Source organism: Sinocyclocheilus grahami, unplaced genomic scaffold (genome assembly GCF_001515645.1).
Source record: "Sinocyclocheilus grahami isolate Dianchi unplaced genomic scaffold, SAMN03320097.WGS_v1.1 scaffold588.1, whole genome shotgun sequence".
NCBI lineage: Eukaryota > Metazoa > Chordata > Actinopteri > Cypriniformes > Cyprinidae > Sinocyclocheilus > Sinocyclocheilus grahami.
In genome coordinates, this window is record NW_015505767.1 from 1,507,245 (window position 1) to 1,528,424 (window position 21,180).

Sequence of the window (21,180 nt, forward strand, 5' to 3'; positions counted from 1 at the left end):
AGAAAAAACAATGGTCCTTCTAACCCCCCTGGGCTTTTATTATCTTCACATCTGTGAGGTCAACAACCCCCCTGTCTTTCCTGCACTGAAGAGTTCAAAGGCTCTTTCTGATCATTTGTTTTTACTGTGTGTTTGTGTGCCTTCACACCCGTGAGGCCAAAAGTACTAACCCCTCTGTCTTTCCTGATTAAATTATCTGTCCTAAAGACTTCAAAGGCTCTCTGTTTTACTGTGTGATGTCTTTGTTGCATTTCAGGTGACATACATAAAGAGAAAAACATGAATTTTCCCACAACAAGTCCGAAGTTGTGAGCGCTGCTGCAGCCTTAGGCCCACCCCAAATGCTCTCAGGTTGAGACACGTGATGACACCCATCCCAAGCCAGTACTGATCAACATCTTAATCACGTTTTCAGGGGAGCCCACGTCTTATTAAGGGGAGCCGAGCTCCCCCGTAATTCGCACCCTGGCGAAAAATATATAAATTCTTTAATAAATCGGCCTATATATTGAATATTCCAATTGAAACTAAGTCTTAGCACTGAATCTGAATTGTCAAACTTAAATGAAGCCAGACCACCAACGGGTGATGAATTTATATCAGAAACTTCTGAGCCAAGCGTGTTTTAAGTATCATTAGCATCAGTAGTGTTTGATTCGCTAAATAGAGCCGTCCTTTGAGGAAAGAAACACATAAACGTGCTAGATCCTGTTTGCCACAACAAACTGCATAATTTGCAGCCACGCACTGCGGTCCTCGATGTGAGTGAATTGACAGAGACACTTCATTAAGAAATCAACTGCAAAGCCCCGTTGTCTCAGACTGAGGTAATGCTTTACAATAAACTTCCTTTATTTAACATTAGTTAATGCATTAACTAACATTAACAATGAGCAATACATTTGCTATCACGTTAAAATTTACTTAACTATTATATTTGTTAACGTAATAAAAATACAACTGTTCGTTGTTATGGTAACACTTTACAATAAGGTTCATTAGTTAACTACTAAGTATGAACAATACTTCTACAGCATTTATTAATCTTAGTTAATTTCAACATTTACAAATGCATTATTAACATCAAAAGTTGTGCTTGTTAACATCAATGTACTGTGAATTAACAAGAATTAACAACGAACAACTGTATTTTCATTAACTAACTGTTACGGAGCTGACAAGACGCGAGACGTACGGATCCATTTGCAAACTTTATTCACAGGCGTGGTCAGAAACAGGCATGGGTCAGACAATGGCAAACTGGCATGGAGAAGACAAGGCAAGGGCAATCCGGTAAACTAGCGAGGGTCAGTCGACGGCAAATGGAATCCAACAGGGTGAGACAAGAGGGATAAATTCAGGTACACAAGCAAAGATCAGAACATAGGAAAACAGACAAAGCAAGACTCCGCTAAGGCTAGGGAAATTAAGCAGGCTCCTTAAGGTAGCTATCAGCTAAACAATGATATTCGCTAAACAATACTCGGCAGAGGGAAGGGATCAGAGTGAGTGTTAAATAGGGGATGTGTGATTGATTACAGCTGTGTGCAATCAGTGCTGTGTGCAATCAACTGTGTGCGTGTCATCAGTGCAGTGGACGATGGGATATGTAGTCCGGGGTGATATGCAACTGTGTAGTGCGAGAGACAATTAAATGGAAAGGGTGACCTCTGATGGCTAGCAGATGGAAGTTCATGGACCGATACGTGACACTAACATTAACAAAGATTAATAAATACATGAATAAATGTATTGTTCATGTTAGTTAGTACATTCTCTTCCGGTATGAGAGGACGCTGGTGCAGTTGGCGGCCGCTTCTCTACCGTGTGTTTGGTAGCTTATTTATTTTTTTATTAAATTTGAACAACCTTCAATTATTTTATTCGATACTTTAAAAGACATTGCCACTTTACACACTATCTCTGAAAATTGGCGTGCCGACACTTGCCATTGCCGGTTTGTTTGGTCGGCTCGGCACCTATGTCCGTTCACCCTCGGAGCGTCATCGATCTGTGGTTGTGTGAATGAGTTGATCTGATCCTGGCCTGGTGTCGCTGCTCTCTCATTTGAATTGTCGAATGATACCTGGGACTCGGGATATATCAAGGCCTCTACTGGATTGGATGTCATCTGCTTGGCGGGCATTGCCCTGCCGTGGCTGATCCGATAGGCTACACGTTATCGCTGGTTTTGCTTTGGTCAGCTCGGCACCTGTGTGCGTACACCCTCGGTGCTTCATGGATCTGAGGTTGCATGGATGACTGGATTTGATCTTGGCTTGGTGTTCCTGCTCTCGCATGTGAATCTTGAATGATAACCGTGACTCGGGTTACATTAAGGGCTCTACTGGACTGGATATCATTATGCTGTTTCCCTTCGTGATAATTGTTGCTGCGGTCGTTTTCACTCGGATTGGATTTGCTGGACTATGGGAACCTAAACTCTCAAACGTCAATATGATAAGGTACTCATTTTCTGAACTTCTTTCATTCGATCATTATTTGCCTCCCAATGACTGTACACAAAATGCTCTGCGAGCACTTCAACTGTTGCGACGGCCAAGATATTCGCATCGTGGCTCACGCCGGGGTTTATATGCCTCGCCGGCTGGTATAAATGTGCTCTGTTCCTTTTCTCGGGACTCTGGACATTTAAACTCTCGTGGTATCTGCACGCCTAATTTATCTTACCCACAAATGTTTATAGGGAATAAGTGCAATAAGATTGTAACATCTAAAATCAGACTTGCACAATTAAATGTGCGGTCCATGAATAAGAAAGCGGCATTGCTTCATGATATCATCCACGATCGGAAACTTGACATTTTTTGTCTTTGTGAGACATGGCATCACCCAAATGACTGTTACAATCTTAATTTGGCTTTGCCACCTGGATATACATATATTGATAGACCTCGCCTCACTGGTAAAGGTGGTGGTCTTGCAATTTTATATAAATCTGATTTGTCTGCTTCTGTAATTAGCACACCTGTTATGTCTTCATTTGAGTGTCTGGTGATGAAAATTAATGGCAATGCTCCTGTACTTCTCATACTTATTTATCGTCCTCCCAAGATCAATTCTGGGTTTTTCTCTGAACTTGCGGAACTGCTAACGTTGTTGAGTTTGAATGGCTCAGATATGCTGCTCATAGGGGACATAAATATACATGTTGATAATCCTGAATGTTCTCAAACAGTTTTAATTTCACTCAGCATGTTGACTTCCCTACACATAAATCTGGCCACACACTGGATTTAGTTTGTACTACGGGTTCTGATATTGATCAACTTAGAAAGGATGAACTATATTTTAGTGATCACAAACTATTGACCTGTGAATTTTCAACTTCTGCCTCTCTAAAGTATCTGTACTTGGGCCTATCCTGTTTAGTATTTATATGTTGCCTCTGGACCAGATCATTCGCAAGTTTGGGTTAGGGTTTCATTTTCATGCCGATGATACTCAGATCTATCTCAGCACACACCCTAATCCTAATCTTGCAGTTACAACACTTACTGCTTGCTTGGGCGAGATAAAAGCCTGGTTGCACATTAATTTTCTCATGCTTAATGAGTCAAAAACAGATATTGTTTGATGCCCATATCAAAATGATTTCAAAAACTGCATTTTTTCATTTAAGAAACATTGCAAGACTCCGTCCTTTTCTATCATTGCCTGATGCAGAAAGGCTCATCCATGCCTTTATTACATCGAGGCTTGATTACTGCAATGCACTTTATGTTGGTCTCCCTGATAAGTCTATTAAGAAATTACAATATATTCAGAATTCAGCTGCTCGGGTACTAACGTATACAACTGCCCGTCAACATATTACTCCGGTACTGCAAAACTTGCTTTGGCTTCCTATTCAAGCGCGTATTGATTTGAAAATCCTGATCTTAACTTATAAAGCTATTCATCGGACTGCCCCTCCCTATATATCCAGTTTAGTTGCTCCTTATACTCCCGCTCGCCCTTTGCGCTCAGCTGGGTTGTGTATCCTTCAGCAGCCTGCATATAAATTAAAAACTATGGGTCGTAGAGCTTTCTCTGTCTCAGCTCCACGACTGTGGAATGCTCTACCAGCCGGAATTAGAGATTCTCCAACATTGAACTGCTTTAAGAAATTTTTAAAGACTTAACTTTTTAAAGTTGCTTACTGTATCTGAATATGCTTATACTGTTTTATTGTGTTTATCGCTGTTATTTTATTATGCTTGTGGTTGTGCTATGGGTTAAGAAACCCATGCTTGTTGTTGTCACCTATGCTTGCAGTTGTAGCGCTTTGGGTTAAGAAAAGCGCATAATAAATAAAATGCATTATTATTATTATTATTAACTAACATTAACTAATGGAACCTAATTGTAAAGTGTTACTGTTGTTATTTTTGTCAGTACAAATGTTAACCGATACAACTTTTAATTTTAATAATTTTAGTAAATGTTGCAATTAAAATAAATGTTTATCAATGCTTTAGAAGTATTATATATTAATCCTTTGTGCTGTATTTTCTGTTGGCAATTTGACATGCAGTTTTCATACGCTACACTTTGCCCACCCAGTTTTATGTAGGCCCACCCACTTAAAAATGTATGGCATTGCCTGTTTCAAAACACAAGATTATCGTAACATGATACAAGAACATTTCGTTCAACTCAGTTTGGTCAAATCTCAATCAAATAATGCAAGATGCATGTTTCAAACCCTTGCTCCTGAATGAATTAAATGTTACAAAAATACAGGCTACAAGCTGCCACATTAGAAAATACACTTACTTATGTAACTAACCATAATGAATATATACATAATTCATAATGTTTGTGATACCATCTATCCAGTGGGTTATGAAAAGGTTTTGTGCTTGAACTAGTATTAAAGGGCAGACAAATGTATTAAACTGAACAGACTTCATTATATAATTTAACCTTTTCTTGACTTTGAATTTGGTGTTTTTGTCATGTGATGGTATTATGTCATGTCTTGTGATACTGTCACATGATATTATTTAGCTACACCTTATAAGACTCTCAGTGATGCTCTTTTATACCCCGATGAAAGCTTCTTAGATGTTATGTAGTGGTTTTCATTTTGTAAGGTTGAAAGCCATGATTTCATAGACTTTTTATATTTTATGTCCTACTTTGAATGCCATGGACTACCATATTTGCATTGAGCTGAATATCCCTTAAAGAGCACCAGTGGGCATTAACTGTTAAGCATTCTTCACACATCATGTTTATATATGAGGTTTTGATTACTGCCATAAAAAAAAAAAAGAATACAAAATTTGTTCTGTGTAACTACTTATTTTAAATATTCCCTTTAATCAGGGTATATTACTTTTTTGTAAAAGTATTACTTTAAATGGTCTTTTTTTAGGCTAACCCCAATGGAACTACCACAATTTATTAAACTAATTTGTCCGCTCCCTTTAAGTTCTTGGTTGAAAGAGAATCTAGAGATTTCAAACATATTCCAGACAGCTGAACTGCATCACTGAACTCTGCTAGCTTAAATGTAGGGCAACCGAAGTTACTTATTAAGCATTTTACATATTTAACCCAACAGTTTAACATATCAAAATCACATCAAAAGGACCCTACAATATAATCCACTACAATTACACAGAAATTCTCTAGTGTATTAAACATGCTTTTTCCTTCATACTAATTTAATTTCTAACCTGACCTTAACAGGACTTCAAAGTAAATATTTGACCATTTCAAACTATTTTCTACTGTCTTCAATTCAACTGAATCCATGCATATGCTTCTATGTATCTGCAAACTCCTTTTGCAGAGGGCTTCCTTTAATTTGCTAATATTGTCTGTGCTTCATTATCCAGATCCCAGGGGCTGCCATGGATCGTGTTAGCCTACTTTGGCGGTTGAGACGCCGGGCCCGTCGAGGGGCCCTGTGCATGGCACTGTTCTGTATGGCTATGGCTCTCCTGTACACCTTTTGCGCTGAAAACAGCATACCTGTCACAGATGCCATTTTTGGGGTTAAGGCGAGAACTCGAGCTCAGCCAAGAACACACACAATTGTTAAGGTATGTCAAGATTCCTTTCCTCACATGACCTTCTGCTCCACTGAATTTGATCATTAGAGTGCTGTAGAAATGAGTCCTAAAGCCCGAAAATGAGGTTCCCTATCGAACGTTCTCTCCCGTTGTGTTAACACGCTATAGGGAAACTCCTGTTTACTCTCTTACTAAAGCCTGATTTGTTCACGCTTGTGTAGCTGCACAAACCAATAGTGCTCTAGCCTGCCAGAAGGGGAGGAGCCGACTGCTAAATAAGTTGGCTCAGAGTGCCTTTTCATCAGAATTTTTCTCCTTCGACGAGATCATCTCTTCGCTGACTCTGTGATTGAGAAGCCAAGAGAAAAAGAAGAGCTCTGCTTAGCCTGCTGCTCGCCGCCGTAGAAGGAGCCCCGGCAGAGGAAGCAGCAAGAAGCCTTCCCCTTTGGCCATCCAGCACTTAAAATAGCAAATCTCCAGTGACGTTGTCAAATGTCACGCCGCGAGTGTGGCTTGTTGCAGGGAACCCCAGCATGATGCAGACAGTGAGTGTGTCACCTGTCTGGGCAGTGCCCACACAGAGGCAGCATGCTTTCATTGCGAGAGCATGAGTCTCACCCTTCTATGCTCACGGATTGCCTTCTTCCATGAAGGTGGTCCTCCCCACTCTGCTCTCCCGTTTCCTCCCTCCCATAGGAGGAAGAAACAGCAAAGCAGCAGGGTCTTTTCACTGGGCTCGAATGAACTCACATGGGTGCTTCACTCTCCCCTCATCACCTCGAATCGCCGGAGTGCTTCACGCGTGAGGATCAATGCCCCTTGTTGGCTGCGAGTGGCCTGATATCCTTCAGCGTGTCTGAGGAGGAGATCGCCACTGATGACTCCATGTCATTAACAGCATCGGATGCAGAAGAGTGGGCGTGTTCCAGCAAAGAGCCCGAATCCCCGCCTCTGACGCAAACAACATGATCACGCATGGACAGCAAGCTGATCCGCATTCTGTCTAAGGCTGTGGAGGATCACGGCCTGGCTTGGTCGGCTCCGGAAGAGCCTGCCCACGGCCTTCTCGACGAGTGGAACATGAAGGGACACCATCAGTGATCCTCCCGCCATCGGTCTGCTCCGTTCCTGCCGGCAGTTCATGAAGAGTGCACCCCTGTAGCAAATTAGCTCAAAAGGGAAATGTATATAAATAATTAAAATTAATTATGATTAATTACAATTATTTATATCAGCTGCCAGTAGTAACTGTAGCAGAATTAAATTGCCATCAACCAATCTGTTCGTCCAGCGAACATTCAGTGTAAGTTCATATCAACTCTAGGAAATAAATATTTCCATGGCCACAGAAAATACTTTCCTACAGTATTAATGCATTAGAGCATGTAGTAAGGATCAAAATCGTAAAGGGACAATTAATTTGCAAGGCAGAATCAGAAACTCATGTAATTTGTGCACAAGTTTTATTACACACTAACACAAACTAGTCTAACAAACAAACAATCACTCATACAGGGAAAAGGGCAAATGAGACTTGATGGATGAAACCATCAGGAAAACCAGAGAATGAAGCTGAAAAGAGTCAGTTAACCACCTGAGTGAAAACATCAGTGCCGTTTTAGAACGGGGTCTACAGCTTATACTAAACCTCTGTTTCGTTTAGTTAAATGTACAATAAGTGCATTGCCTTGGCCTGGAACGAGCGTACGGATGCAGTCTCGGATGAAAGTCTTGATGGTTTGGAGGTTCGGTGGTGTAGGAGTCACAATCACCTTCATCCGGGTTTGAAGACCATCTTCTCAGAATCTAACAGAACCGCAGACTGACTGACTATGTGTTGGAGTTCACCGGGCAGGCCCGCACCGGCTCAGGCTCTCTACACGGCCCACGATCAGAAGGTTTTAACAGAAGACTTAGCAGAAGAAAACAACACAACAAAAAAAACGTGGGCGGAACTGTGCGTGAGCCTTTTAAGGTCTGAGAAGATTCACGCCTCTCAGGATGGGCTTGTCTAATGAGAAAGGCTGAAATTCCAAGTGGGAGGTTGGAACTACTGGGGAGTTTTATGACCCTTTGTGTGAGAGCATGGTAATTTGCATATGGAACTCGATTGGGTGTTGATGCAAAATTACTAAAGATTCTTAGAACACTACTATATTGCCTATGTACCCACATATAATATAAACGCTCATTTAGATCATCAGAAGACAAATTCAAAGAGACCAAACATGGTATCGGTGGGGCTATATGAACTAGTGATCTATCATAACACACACACAAAAGAGTAAACAATTCAAAAGACAATTTACAAGAACAGTAATGGTATACACAAATGTCCTGAGGAGATGTGTGTTCATTCACAGAAAGGTTTTCCTAGTAATTAATTAGAGAATAGTCCATTTTGCTGTGCATTATGTGTCTTTCCTATGGAAAATGTAGTGAGAGGAATAACTCTCAACATGCTATTAGGTCGTAAAGTTTATCTGGTCTAGCAAAGGTGTCATGGTTGCCATGGTAACCAGGGTTCTGGGCCTCGTTCACAGACATCTTGGCACCCAGTATGTTTATTGGGTGAGGGGTCTGTGAATGTTTGTTAATCTAATGAATAATTGATTTGTTAAATCAAATGAAAATGGTGTGTCTGATTGGTCCAGACGCTTCACCCCCTACTTGGCCCGTGTTAATCCCTCTACTTCCACTGCTCTCACCACTGTTGACGCCGCTGAAGAAATAGGCTATAGCAAGCTCCCCCCGCTCTGGAAGAGGCGGTCGCTGCTCATCAGTGCCCTCAATCGGCCCTGGGGTTGAAAGTCCATGCAGTGCATCCATCCAAGCCCTGCAGGACTACATCAGCCTTGGCAGGGCTTATGCAGCAGCTGGCCAGGCTGGCTCAGCTCTGCATACGATGGTGGTACTCCAGGTGTTTCAGGCCAAACGTCTCCATTCCATGGACGAGTCTGGCCAGGATTCTGACGCCTTTAAGGAACTGCGCATAGCAACCGACCTGGCTCTGTGCTCTACCAAGGCAACAGCACAGGCGATCGGCACGGCAATGTCCAATCTGGTGGTGCTGGAGAGCCACCTTTGGCTAAATCTGAGATCAGGGACGCTGACAAGGTCACCTTCCTTGACTCATCAGTCTTCAATCAGGCGTCCAAATGGGACTGACCTCCAGAAGGAAGGTGGTCACAACAGATGCCTCCAACTTGAGTTGGGGAGCTCTGTACGAGGGCAGACCGGCGTTTGGCTCCAGGTCAAACCTGGAGCAGCGCTTGCACATCAACTGCCTTGAAATGATGGCAGTTTTTCTGGCCCTAAAAACCTTCCTGCCAGACTTAAAGGGGCACTACGTCCTGACGGTGGTAGCCTACATCAATCACCAAGGTTTACAGGTTGGCTTGATGCCTCTTGTTATGGGCTCAAGGCAAACTCCTCTCAATAAGAGCGTGCCGGGCAGACTGAACCAAGGGGCAGATATGCTGTCCAGAGACAATGCATCTCCAGGAGAAAGGAGACTATATCCTCAAACGGTTCAAATGATTTGGTCTGTCTTCAGGAGGGCAGAGGTGGACCTCTTCACCTCAGAAGACAACTCTCACTGCCCAATTTATTTCTCGAGACAGCGAGATGCCCTGGCCCACAATTGGCCCAGCACTCGCCTGTTGCAGTCTTCTCTGACTATTGTATAGCACGGAGCCAGGACCCGTCCTCTTGTGACGTGTCCCATGAGCTAACTTTCCTACAAGAGCTGCTGGATAAGGGGCGCACCCCTTCCATGCTCAAGGTGTATGTGACAGCCAACACGGTGAATCACTCTCTCGTGGCTGGCCAATCAGTCGGTAGAAACGACTTGGTCGTTTCATTTCTGAGGAGAGCGTGGAGATTGAATCCTCCTTGCCCTCATACAGTGCCGACTTGTGACTTATCTGTAGTCCTCAGAGCCCTACGGGGCCCTCCCTTTGAGTGGCTCCAGCCGGCCGATCTGTGGCCCATGTCATTTAAGACCACCCTGGTTTTGGCTTTAGCGACAGTCAAGCTAGTGGCTGACTTTCAAGCACTGTCAGTCAGTGCTTCCTGCCTTGAGTTTGGGCCCAACGACTGTAGAATCGTCCTCAAACAGAGACTTGGTTTTGTGCCGAAAGTGCTCTCCACTCCGTTCAGAGCGCAAGTTATCACCCTTCTGGCACTCCCGGTTGCAGATGGTGAGCAGGGTCCCAACCCACTCTGCCTAGTTCGGTCCCTTAGAGCAGTGTTTCTCAACCTTTCTTTAGTCGTGGCACCCTTTGGAAATTTTAACTAATTTGTGGCACCCTACAAAATTTATTTTGTCACAATATTTGAATTTCTAACTTCTATATGATACTTTGAAAAGTATAGATATTCGGTACAGCAGGGAAGAACTGCAGAATATACTGTCATACAGATATTTTTAATATTATTTAAAAAAAAATGTTCCATCAATGGTGGGAATCAGTCGGCTAATTTCTAATGAAAAGACCAATTTATATGACAGATTTTAAATGTAGGCTTTTATTCATATGTAAACATTGTGAGATAGCTAGTTATAATGGTAATTAAACAAAGTTTTGCTCACTCAGTGTATTTTACAGTTGGGTAATTTTGTTGCAGTAGCACGAGATAGCTTGATTTAAAACTTTGAATTGAATAAAAAAAATGACAAGGAGGCTAAACAGTTAATAATAAAATAACAAAAAGAAAATACTAATGATAGCACAAATAAAAAATAACGATAGGCCAACAAATGAAATAAATTGCTTTTTAGTTTTTCAGGTAGGTCGAACACACAGTAGGGCTATTAAGATATTTTTTTTTTACCAATTATCCAAATAATGTTTAATCCTAGAAAGTTATTATTATCATCAGAGGACACATGAGCATAACGGTTAGCAGATCAATGAATGAGAGGGCAGTGTTACCAGAGTTGCCCATTTACCACACCTTGTTACAGCACAGTAGGGCTATTGCAAACAGAAACAATACTGTACTACATAGATGTTTCCTGTCAGCTCGATTTTTGAGTGGACTTTGCTGTTCTGATGAGCATGAACGGTATATGAGTGGAGCACTCACATGGGCCATGATCGACTGAGCAGAGCGCACACGCATAGAGCGGGATAATACGCAGAGCGTCACACCACGTGAAAGTGAATCCTGAGCGGTGAACTAATTTTCGGCAGCCGAAATTTCAGTGCATCTCTAATTATTGCCGACATCAGAAATGGATATTATATAATAGCTGCTTTTTTGAACATTTTAGCAATTTAAAAATATTAAAAAATGATTTTTTTTTTTACACGGCACCCCTGCTCTCGACAGACGGCACCCCGGTTGGGAAACACTGCCTTAGGGTGTATGTTGAGCGCTCTGGCCCATTCAGACACTCACAGCAGCTCTTTGTATGCTTCGGAGGCCACTCTAAATGTTCTGCCAGTCACGAAGCAGAGATTTGCTGGATAGTGGATGGTATAGCATTGGCTTACGCCTCAGCAGGCTTGCAGTGCTCTACAGGTGTGAGGGCTCACTCCACCAGAGGAATGGCCTCCTCCTGGGCTTGGTCCAGTGGGATTTCTATTGGTGAGATTTGTGCGGTCGCCGGTTGGTCATTGCGGTCTACCGTTGCTAGATCCTGTAGCTTGGATGTCCCTGCCCTGCAGGCACGGATCTTTTCCGCTTAAGTATACCTAATTCCCTTTGCAAGTGGAAAAGGTCAAGTTATGTAGTACTCAGCCTAACGGCTCGGGTCTCATTATGTGCTCATGCTTATAGGAGTCCTCAGTAAGAGTGCCCCGGGACTGGGCTCGCAGAGCGGCTGCATTCTGCATTTGCGTAGCACGGCGCTATTGGATGCATTCCCCATAGCGTGTTAACGCAACAGGAGAGACTGTTTGATAGTGAATGATTCAGTTACTTGCATAACCTCGACCTTGATTCCCTGAGATAAGACAAGCTCAAGTTTTTATGTTTTATTCTACAACAAACATCAGCAAAACGCTATTTGTGATTGTTTTTAAGCTTTCATGTGTTTTAAAAAGGCGGTTGCTAACAAGTGGCTAAATGGGCTACAGAGGTTTTAGGGGATAATAAATTGAACAAGTAAACTAATCTACTAATTCATTTTTTCTTGCTTTTGTAAACTATTTTAAATCAAACTTTCCAACTTGTAGATTTTTAATAAATATTGAAAGAGCTGTCACACCCTGTAACACCCAGCAACACCCTGTATAGTCAAAAATGTAAAATGCATCCTTACTAAAAGTGACACTGATCTATTGAAGGTATTGCGGGGAACAGGAGGGTCGAAACCCATGTATACTGACCCTCAAAAGCTTCCAGGTATCGTTCCTGGAGATCCTCAAAAGCCTATTCCCATCCTGTCGTCTTCTAACTACTCAATGGGGAGCTATACTAAGGACCGCAACCTCAGCGGCAAACAAAGAGACCATGGGCTATTTTACTGGCTTCTGGAACGACCACTGAGACGTGCTATAGAGACTATTTTTGGAGGCCGACAGAGAGGAAATGTGGGTGCTGCAAGTGGGGATGCTGTTGTTTTTGGGCCTAATGGAGCACTCGGAGAGGTCTGGAATGAAGAGATGTCAAGTAGCATGCTGGGAAAAAGGCTGAGGAAGGTGGTGCAGAACTTTCAGGTGAGGGAAACTCAAACATCTAAAAGCCTTAACATGAAAACACAGTAACAAACTTAAAGGACTGCAACTGCTGATCACTAAGGCATGAAGTCTCTTCAGTTAGTATTAGGTAGTGTTTTGTATTTTTTACATATGCAGGCGAGCTTCATCCTCAGAGGATTGTGTAAAATTTTACATAATCCTCTGAGGATGAAGCTCAACTGCACATGTAAAAATACAAAGCACTACCTAATACCAAGTGTTAATTGCAACAAATGAAATGTGATCTATCTATCTATCATAGTCTTTTTTGTTTTTATTTTAGGCAATGAATAAATATGGAGTTCGCTACCCTGGACCTGAGAGTGCAGCACGTCGTTCTAAACTCAGTGGCCCTGAACTTCTTTGTCAAATTAAGGAGATGGTTCAGATTGCAACTTTAACACCAGATATGGAGCCATTTTCTGGGTTGCCCTTGGCCTCTCAGTTACCTCCGCGCCAAATAACTGCTGATATTGGCCCGTTCAAGACCTGCGCAGTGGTATCATCTGCAGGTTCTCTCAAAAACTCTGGATTAGGAAAGGAAATAGGTAATAACTAAATTCATAACATAATCTGGATCTATTTCTTTGACCTGAAATATAATGAGAATATATCTATATTAGGGTTGGGCGATGTCTACCAAATTGGCATCGGACGATGTCTACAGTGAAGCATAGTGATGGACGATGACATCGGGTGGGGGAGGGGGGATTGGTGGTGTGCCCGAAGCGTGAAACAAATAACGCATTCTACAGAGCCACTGAAAGGTTAGCTGCTTGCTTGCGGTAGCCTGTTGCATTACAGTACATGAAAGGTCACTTACCACATACACCGAGTAAGGAGAAATGTCTGATAGGACGATGGCGAATGATTTGCAGATCCTGAGCACCAATGACAAACATCTAATCTTGTCAAATGTGTGGTAAGTACTGCCGCACCATAGTATAGAGTCCTTATGATTGTGAAACTCAAAAGTGAAAGTAAAATTAGAGCACGCAATCGAAAGCGGTTTCAATAGCGGTTCCCTGATGTCCGCAATTTATATACAGTTGCCTATACTTACCCAACGATATAATTGCGAGAAAAAGTATTGAATTTATTTTTTTTTATCCTCCCATCTCATAGGCTATTTATTCCTTTTAGGGTTTCCGTAGTAAACTTAATTTCCTTTCAAAACACGGAACTGGGATGCTGCAGATTTGCGGGAGAGGGGGTGGGGGGGGGGAATCACAATGTCAGCTTAACATCTGCAAAAATGTCAACAATTCTGTGTTTTTCTGTCAATATGGGGTGCTGTGTGTACATTAATTAGGAAAAAAAAATTAATGATTTTAGCAAATGGCTGCAATATAACAGTGAAAAATGTAAGGGGGTCTAAATAATTTCCGTACCCACTGTATCGATCTATCTATATAAACATATAGAGATATATATTTAAAATAATCACATTTTGTTGCTTTGCAGCCTGAAATGAAGACGGACACAGTTTTTGTTTTATCCAACTGTATTTACTCAGTGCAACTTATAACATTCCAGAGAAAGATATAAAACCAACATGTCAAAAGCTGGAAAAAGGATCACCCCCTCCTAAAAATGACCTGTAAACTCAATCAGGTGTAGCTAATCACCTTCTCAATGGCACACAAAGCCATTTGACTTTCAACTGTGATCAGCTGTGGTCATTTTGATTAGCCAAGCATGAAAAGCATTCATTGAGCATTTCAGTCCTTTGTAGTGCAATTGAAGCAAACAATCAACTATGGGATTGTACCTGCTGGTATGAGACTCGAACCCGCAACTATGGGAGGCAAGGCAGTCAAAAGATCTCCGGGATAAAGTTGTGGACAGGCACAAGTCAGGAGATGGATACAAAAAAAATTCAAAGGCTTTATCAAAAGTGAAAGTGAAGTGACATGTGGCCAAGTATGGTGACCCATACTCGGAATTAGTGCTCTGCATTTATCCCATCCAAAGTGCACACACACAGCAGTGAACACACACACACCGTGAACACACAGTGGGCTCCATCTTTTGCTGCGGCACCCGGGGAGCAGTTGGGGGTTCGGTGCCTTGCTCAAGGGCACCTCAGTAGTGGTATTGAAGCTTAAGTGCTTCTAGGCATTGAGGGAAGTCGTGGCCTAATGGTTAGAGAGTCGGACTTGTAACCCAAAGCTCCAAACTGGATGAAATAGCCAGGAGCAAACTGGTCAGAAAGGCTACCAAGAGGCCTACAACAACTCTGAAGCAGTTGTGGGAATTTATGACAAAAACTGGTCAATGTGTGCATGTGACAACAATATCACAAATTCTCCACAAATGTGGCTTGTATGGGAGGGTTGCAAGAAAAAAAGGCACTACTCAAGAAAGGCCACAACACCAAATTATATGTCTGGCAGAAATCTAATACAGCTCACCATCCAAATAACACCATTGTTACAGTAAAGCATGGAGGTGGTAATATCCTGTTATGGGTGTGTTTCTCTGCAGCAGGGACTGGAGCACTTGTCAGGATAGAAGGAAAAATGGATGGGGCATAATACAAACTAATTCTTGAGGAAAATCTGTTGCCCTCTGCCAGAAAGTTGTCAATGGGAAGGTTTACCTTTATCAGCAAAACTGACCACTGGTTGAAGGAAAAAAAGGTGAATGTCCTTGCATGGCCTAGTCAGAGCCCAGACTTAAACCCCATTGAAAATCTATGGAATGACTTGGACTACAGTCCACAAACGCTCACCATCAAATTTAACAGACCATGAGCAGTTCTGCAAATAAGAGTGGGCAAATAATGCAAAGTCTAGATGTGCAAAGTTAGTAAAGACATATCCCAACAGACTAAAGGCTGTAATTAAAGCAAAAGGTGGTTCAACAAAATACTGATGCAAGGGGGTGAACCTTTTTCCAATTTAAAACAAAAAAGTCTGGGTGTTATGATGTACGCTGTGTGAAGGTCTGTCAACCAGATGAGTTTGTAAAATATTTTATATACAAATCTTAATTTTTTATTAAAAAACATTCTTTGTTAAACAAGGTTTCAAATATGACTTATCTGGTCATATTCATAGTTTGTAAGTTTATATACAAATCTTAATTATTTTTTATATATATATAAAAAAAAAACTCCTTTGGTTTACAAGGCTGTCTGGTCATAATGTTTTGATATTTTTTTTAACTATTGCATAATGTGAAGTGTTGATGCCAGAAATATTTATTTGTCCTGAATTATCTTTTATTGTTTTGCATCCATCAAAAAAAGAGATTAGATATCTTTAGTATTTACGTCACTAGACATTATACCCCATGTCGTTCCAAACCCGTAAAAGCTTTGTTCATCTTCGGAACACAATTTAAGATATTTTGGATGAAAACCGGGAGGCTTGTGATTGCCTGATTGACTGCCAAGTAAATTACACTGTCAAGGTCCAGAAAAGTATGAAAGACATCGTCAGAATAGTCCATCTGCCATCAGTGGTTCAACCGTAACGTTATGAAGCGACGAGAATACTTTTTGTACGTGAAGAAAACAAAAATAACGACTTAATGCAACAATTTATCTCCTCACCGTAGTGCCATTTTGGAGAATAACCACTGAACGCAAGCAACGTACACTATTCTGTGTCAGCCGCGCTGCACGGATGCGCTGTTTTCGTTCAAATCAAAGCGTAAATACTCGTAGAAAACGTATCCTTGTGTCGCGGCTGACACAGAATAGCGTATGCTGCTTGCGTTCAGTGGTTATTCTCCAAAATTGTGCTACAGTGATGCGGAAAGACAGAGGAGACGAATTGTTGAATAAAGTCATTATTTTTGTTTTCTTCGCGTAAAAAAAAAAGTATTATCGTCGCTTCATAACGTTACGGTTGAACCACTTATGGCAGATGGACTATTCTGACGATGTCTTTCATACTTTTCTGGACCTTGACAGTGTAATTTACTTGGCAGTTGTAACGCAGTTTGTAGTCACGGGAAGGAGGAGGCGGGAACCGGCCTCCCGGTTTTCATCAAAAATATCTTAAATTGTGTTCCGAAGACGAACTAAGCTTTTAGGGGTCTGGAACGACATCGGGGTAAGTGATTAATGACAAAAATTTCATTTTGGGGTGGAGTATCCCTTTAAATTTCCAGAAAAATAAACAGTTAAAAGACTTTTGTCATACCACCTATCCCCATCTGAAAACATATCGGTTATCGATTTTTGTTGATATAATGGTTATTTTCACTACTATCAGTAATATCTGACTATTACAAAAAAAAAAAAATCTTGAATTCTAGATTCACATGATGCAGTGATGCGGTTCAATGCTGCACCAACAACAGGCTTTGAGAAAGATGTGGGCTCTAAAACAACAGTGCGTCTGATCAATTCCCAGGTAGTTTGTTTGATAACTGGTGAAAAGATAAAATAACATGGAGTAACAAGGTCCTAAAAAACATAATGTCTGTTTATTACATAGGTAATGGCATCTGAAGATCACCATTTCCTCTCCAGTTCTTTGTACAGTGCTGGGATTTTAGTGAGCTGGGATCCAGGCCCTTATTCCTCTGATCTACGAGAGGTAAGAACTAACTTTTCCACTTTCTAGCATTTGGCACAGTCACAAACTTTCATGCTTATTTAGCAAGTTTCAACACAAAGGCCTAGTCTTAGCTTTAGTATGGTTCTTGCTCTGCCTGGACCATGTGACCACTAAGCCACTCCTCGTTAGTATAGTGGTAAGTATCCCCGCCTGTCACAGAGACCAGGGTTTGATTCCCTGACGGGGAGATGCAAAGCTTTTTATATATATATATATATATATAAAAAATGTGTCTTACTTGGTTTTACCAGTACATTTTTCGAGTACAGTCATGTATTCAATTTATTTAAATGCTATAAATGGACAAAATAAATATTAGAACATCACTTGGAAACTTTTCATAAAAGAATTATAATAAATACAGTGCCTATAATTTATTTAAAAAAAAAATAAAAAAATAATAATAATTATATATATATATATATATATATATAATTTTGTATTATATAAATATACTATTGTTCTCATTTTAATCAGAATCTTATTACTATACTACAATGTATAATTCAATAATATATCATTATTATTATAATATGTGTTTAAAATAACGCAATGTTATTGCATAGCAATAATTAGGGTCACACTGCAAAAATATATATATATATATACACACACACACAGTATATATATATATATATATATATATATATATATAACGCACTAACTATAATTTACTCTAAAATACTATTAAAAATGTTGACTACAATATTAAATAGCATCTTTTTACACACACACACACACACACACACACATTTATATTCTATTTTAGTCAACATGAAACGGATTTTATTAAAAATAATTCAAATAAATTATCACAATTATAATTATATTGTGTATTGATAATTTTATTGTATTGAATTTTAGTTAAAGTTTACACATGCAGTGAATCTTGTTTACAAGCAGAGGAATGCACACAAATGCGTTGTAGTACTGTCATGAATGGTGGCGGAGACTGACCGGAACAGAAGAAATTGTTGAATAAAGTTGTTATTTTTGTTTTCTTTCTTGAATATGGTAGTTCCCTTGCTTTCTATGGAAGATCTCATCAAAAATATCTTAATTTGTGTTCCGAAGATGAACGAAGGTCTTATGGTTTTGTAACGACAGGAGGGTGAGTAATTAAATGACAGAATTTTCATTTTTGGGTGAACTATCCCTTTAAGTTTTAGTTATTTTACAACATCAGGTTAAAATAAATGAAAATTTTAAATGTTGCCTTGTTAAGTAGCTGAAATAAAATAAGTTTTATATTTTATTTCAGTTAACATTTATAGTATTTCAAGTAATGAAAATGTTTTTAGTTTTAGTTAAATGATAACCCTAATTGTAATATACAATAACTATAATTAAATTTTCATGTTTACCCTAAAATAAAATTGAAATGAGAAACTATAAAAAAAAATTATGCAGTTTTAAAAATGTATTATTATATACACAATAACTGAGGTTTAGTAAACATTCCAGATTTCATCAATTCAATTTAATTGCGGTTATGTATTCCTCCTTATATTTTTACTTTCAGTGGTTCAACAAGACAGATTACCCAATATTTAAACAGTATCAGCGATATCGGCGCTTACACCCTCAACAGCCATTTTATATTCTGCACCCCCGAATGGAATGGCAGCTGTGGCAGCGAATACAAGACAATATGGTGGAGACCATACAAAAAAACCCACCCTCATCAGGCTTGCTGGGTAAGTTATACTGAGGAAAATCTAACCACAAATGGTTAAAAAAGCCGAACTATATTTTGCCCTTCTATCTCCGTAGGCACAGTTTTAATGATGTCCCTGTGTGAAGTGGTACATGTGTATGAGTTCCTGCCTTCACGACGGAAAACCGAGCTGTGCCACTACTACCAGCGCTTCAGTGATGCAGCCTGCACCCTAGGTGCCTACCACCCTTTACTCTATGAGAAGAACCTGGTAAAGAGGATGAACAAGGGGTCTAACCATGACATCTACACACATGGCAGGGTCACGCTCCCTGGGTTCACGACCTTTAACTGCACCAATAGTTCCACTTCCAGCACTCTGTCAAAGACATAATCTAAGGGTAAACTGATTTTCTTGGTACACTTTCATAATGTAACAGTAAAGCACATGATTTAGTCTACAACTGTAACAAGTTCAGTCTGGTCTCTTGAGTGAGATCAGAATTTGGTTCACTGGTGGAAAATGAAAACACCCTAACCACTAGCGGTTGCTTACTGAAGGGAACTTAAATTCACACGGACACAAAATATTAATAATAATATTAATGTAATATAATAAGTTCTGTATGTGTGTAAACTACCTTCCATCATTCCTTAACTGATCCCATAGTGGTAAATTCATACTATTTGCTGTTAACAGAAAAAAGATCTCAATACCACTTATCTGCCTCTCATGTGAGATGCAGCCACTGAAAATTACTTTCAAACACTGCCTAATGTGACACATTACAGCACTGATGTCAAAAGAACTGGCATTTTACAAACGCACTGAATCGTCAAACTAATACAGATTATTAAACAAGATAAAGCTCTTTGTTGGAAAGTAGCCAAGATTCGGTCCATAAACGTGTAGCGTGCAAAGCTCTATGTCCAAAGCCAGCCTGCTACTTCCATAATGTGCAGGTTTACAATTTATGCAACGCAATCCTAACACATCATTCATGCAATATTGTTAATGATTTGCCAGCAAACACATGCCATTAGCAAAATAATGCTTTAACTGTTTGTATTTTATGAAAGCTGTATTTCAAGGCCTGGAGATCTGTATGCATTCAGTATTTACACTGTGACACCTTTCCTCTCTCTATAATCAGTTGTAGGGCCGTGGAGAATGTCCTCGCATGCTTTACTGAAATTGCACTGCATCATACCTTTGGTAAACCTGTATTTAATTGTATTTATAAACTTGGTGAGAAGGAAACATAGAATGTGCATGTTTGTACTGTTTTATAGAGATTTGAATTCAATGTAAGCCCTTAAAACATGAAAGCAGATATACTTATGCATTTTGAGTGGGAAAAGGGTGTTTATTTTTCGTAGTATTATTTCTACAGCGTATTGATCCAGGATGTGTCAATGTATCAAATCCATTATATTTACTCAAACACACAGATTACAGTATGTAAATAACAAAACACAAACACTAATACAGATTGCATCTCGCGATTATGTTCTTACAAATTCTGAATGATGTGGGACAGGGCCTTTATATTAATGTATTATTAAGTCTAAAAGTTAACATGAAATTGAAACTGAACTTTCAAAATCAAAATGTCATAACTTTGTACCCTTCTGAAACAACTTTTCAGTCAACGCAAACGTTTCATGTTGACGTTACAGTAGAATTGTGAAGTTGAAATGTGAATTCAATTGGGGGAAAAGCATGATTTTCCATTGCAACATTTTAAACCTTATGTTCTTCTTTTTTCATGTAAAGGCATCTTTATGTGTAATTTGTAGCATACAGATTAATATAATAAATATATTTAAAAATTAAACATAAGAGTTAGCATAGAATGTATTTTTTTTGCTCAGACTACAAATAACTGTTAATTTATAAAATTATTGCTGTTGTCTGCAAACTGGACTACTTCGAGTATAAATCAGATGTGTTTCCCGTAAATGAACTTTGTCATGTCTTACATGGGTAAACCAATTCAGATTGATCAAACAATCTGGGCTATGCACATGTAAACAACTGTCAAATGTATAGATATTTTATTTATATTACATCTCAAATGTTTCTCCAATGCAATTACAGTTGTTGTTTTTTCCAAGAATCGTCCCTTTAAGCATTCTGTCGGTATTAAGGTTTTGTTTTTGTTTTTTATTCAGATTAACTCACATTACTCAGATTTGTTGAAATGTAGATTGTTTATGTTTAAATGCCAAAG

The 21,180-nt window shown here is 39.8% G+C and overlaps 1 protein-coding gene across 1 annotated transcript in view; it reads left to right on the forward strand.

Moving 5' to 3' along the window:
• LOC107557092 (beta-galactoside alpha-2,6-sialyltransferase 1-like) overlaps window positions 1-20,750 on the forward strand; it is a 23,366-nt gene extending 2,616 nt beyond the window's left edge. The window contains exons 2-8 of the mRNA XM_016240420.1: window positions 5,850-6,056; window positions 12,323-12,694; window positions 12,999-13,263; window positions 16,985-17,082; window positions 17,167-17,268; window positions 18,812-18,986; window positions 19,063-20,750. Coding sequence (XP_016095906.1) covers window positions 5,850-6,056; window positions 12,323-12,694; window positions 12,999-13,263; window positions 16,985-17,082; window positions 17,167-17,268; window positions 18,812-18,986; window positions 19,063-19,340 — 1,497 coding nt within the window. The 3' untranslated portion in view covers window positions 19,341-20,750. The remainder of the gene's footprint in view (window positions 1-5,849; window positions 6,057-12,322; window positions 12,695-12,998; window positions 13,264-16,984; window positions 17,083-17,166; window positions 17,269-18,811; window positions 18,987-19,062) is intronic.
• The last annotated feature ends 430 nt before the right edge of the window (window positions 20,751-21,180 follow it).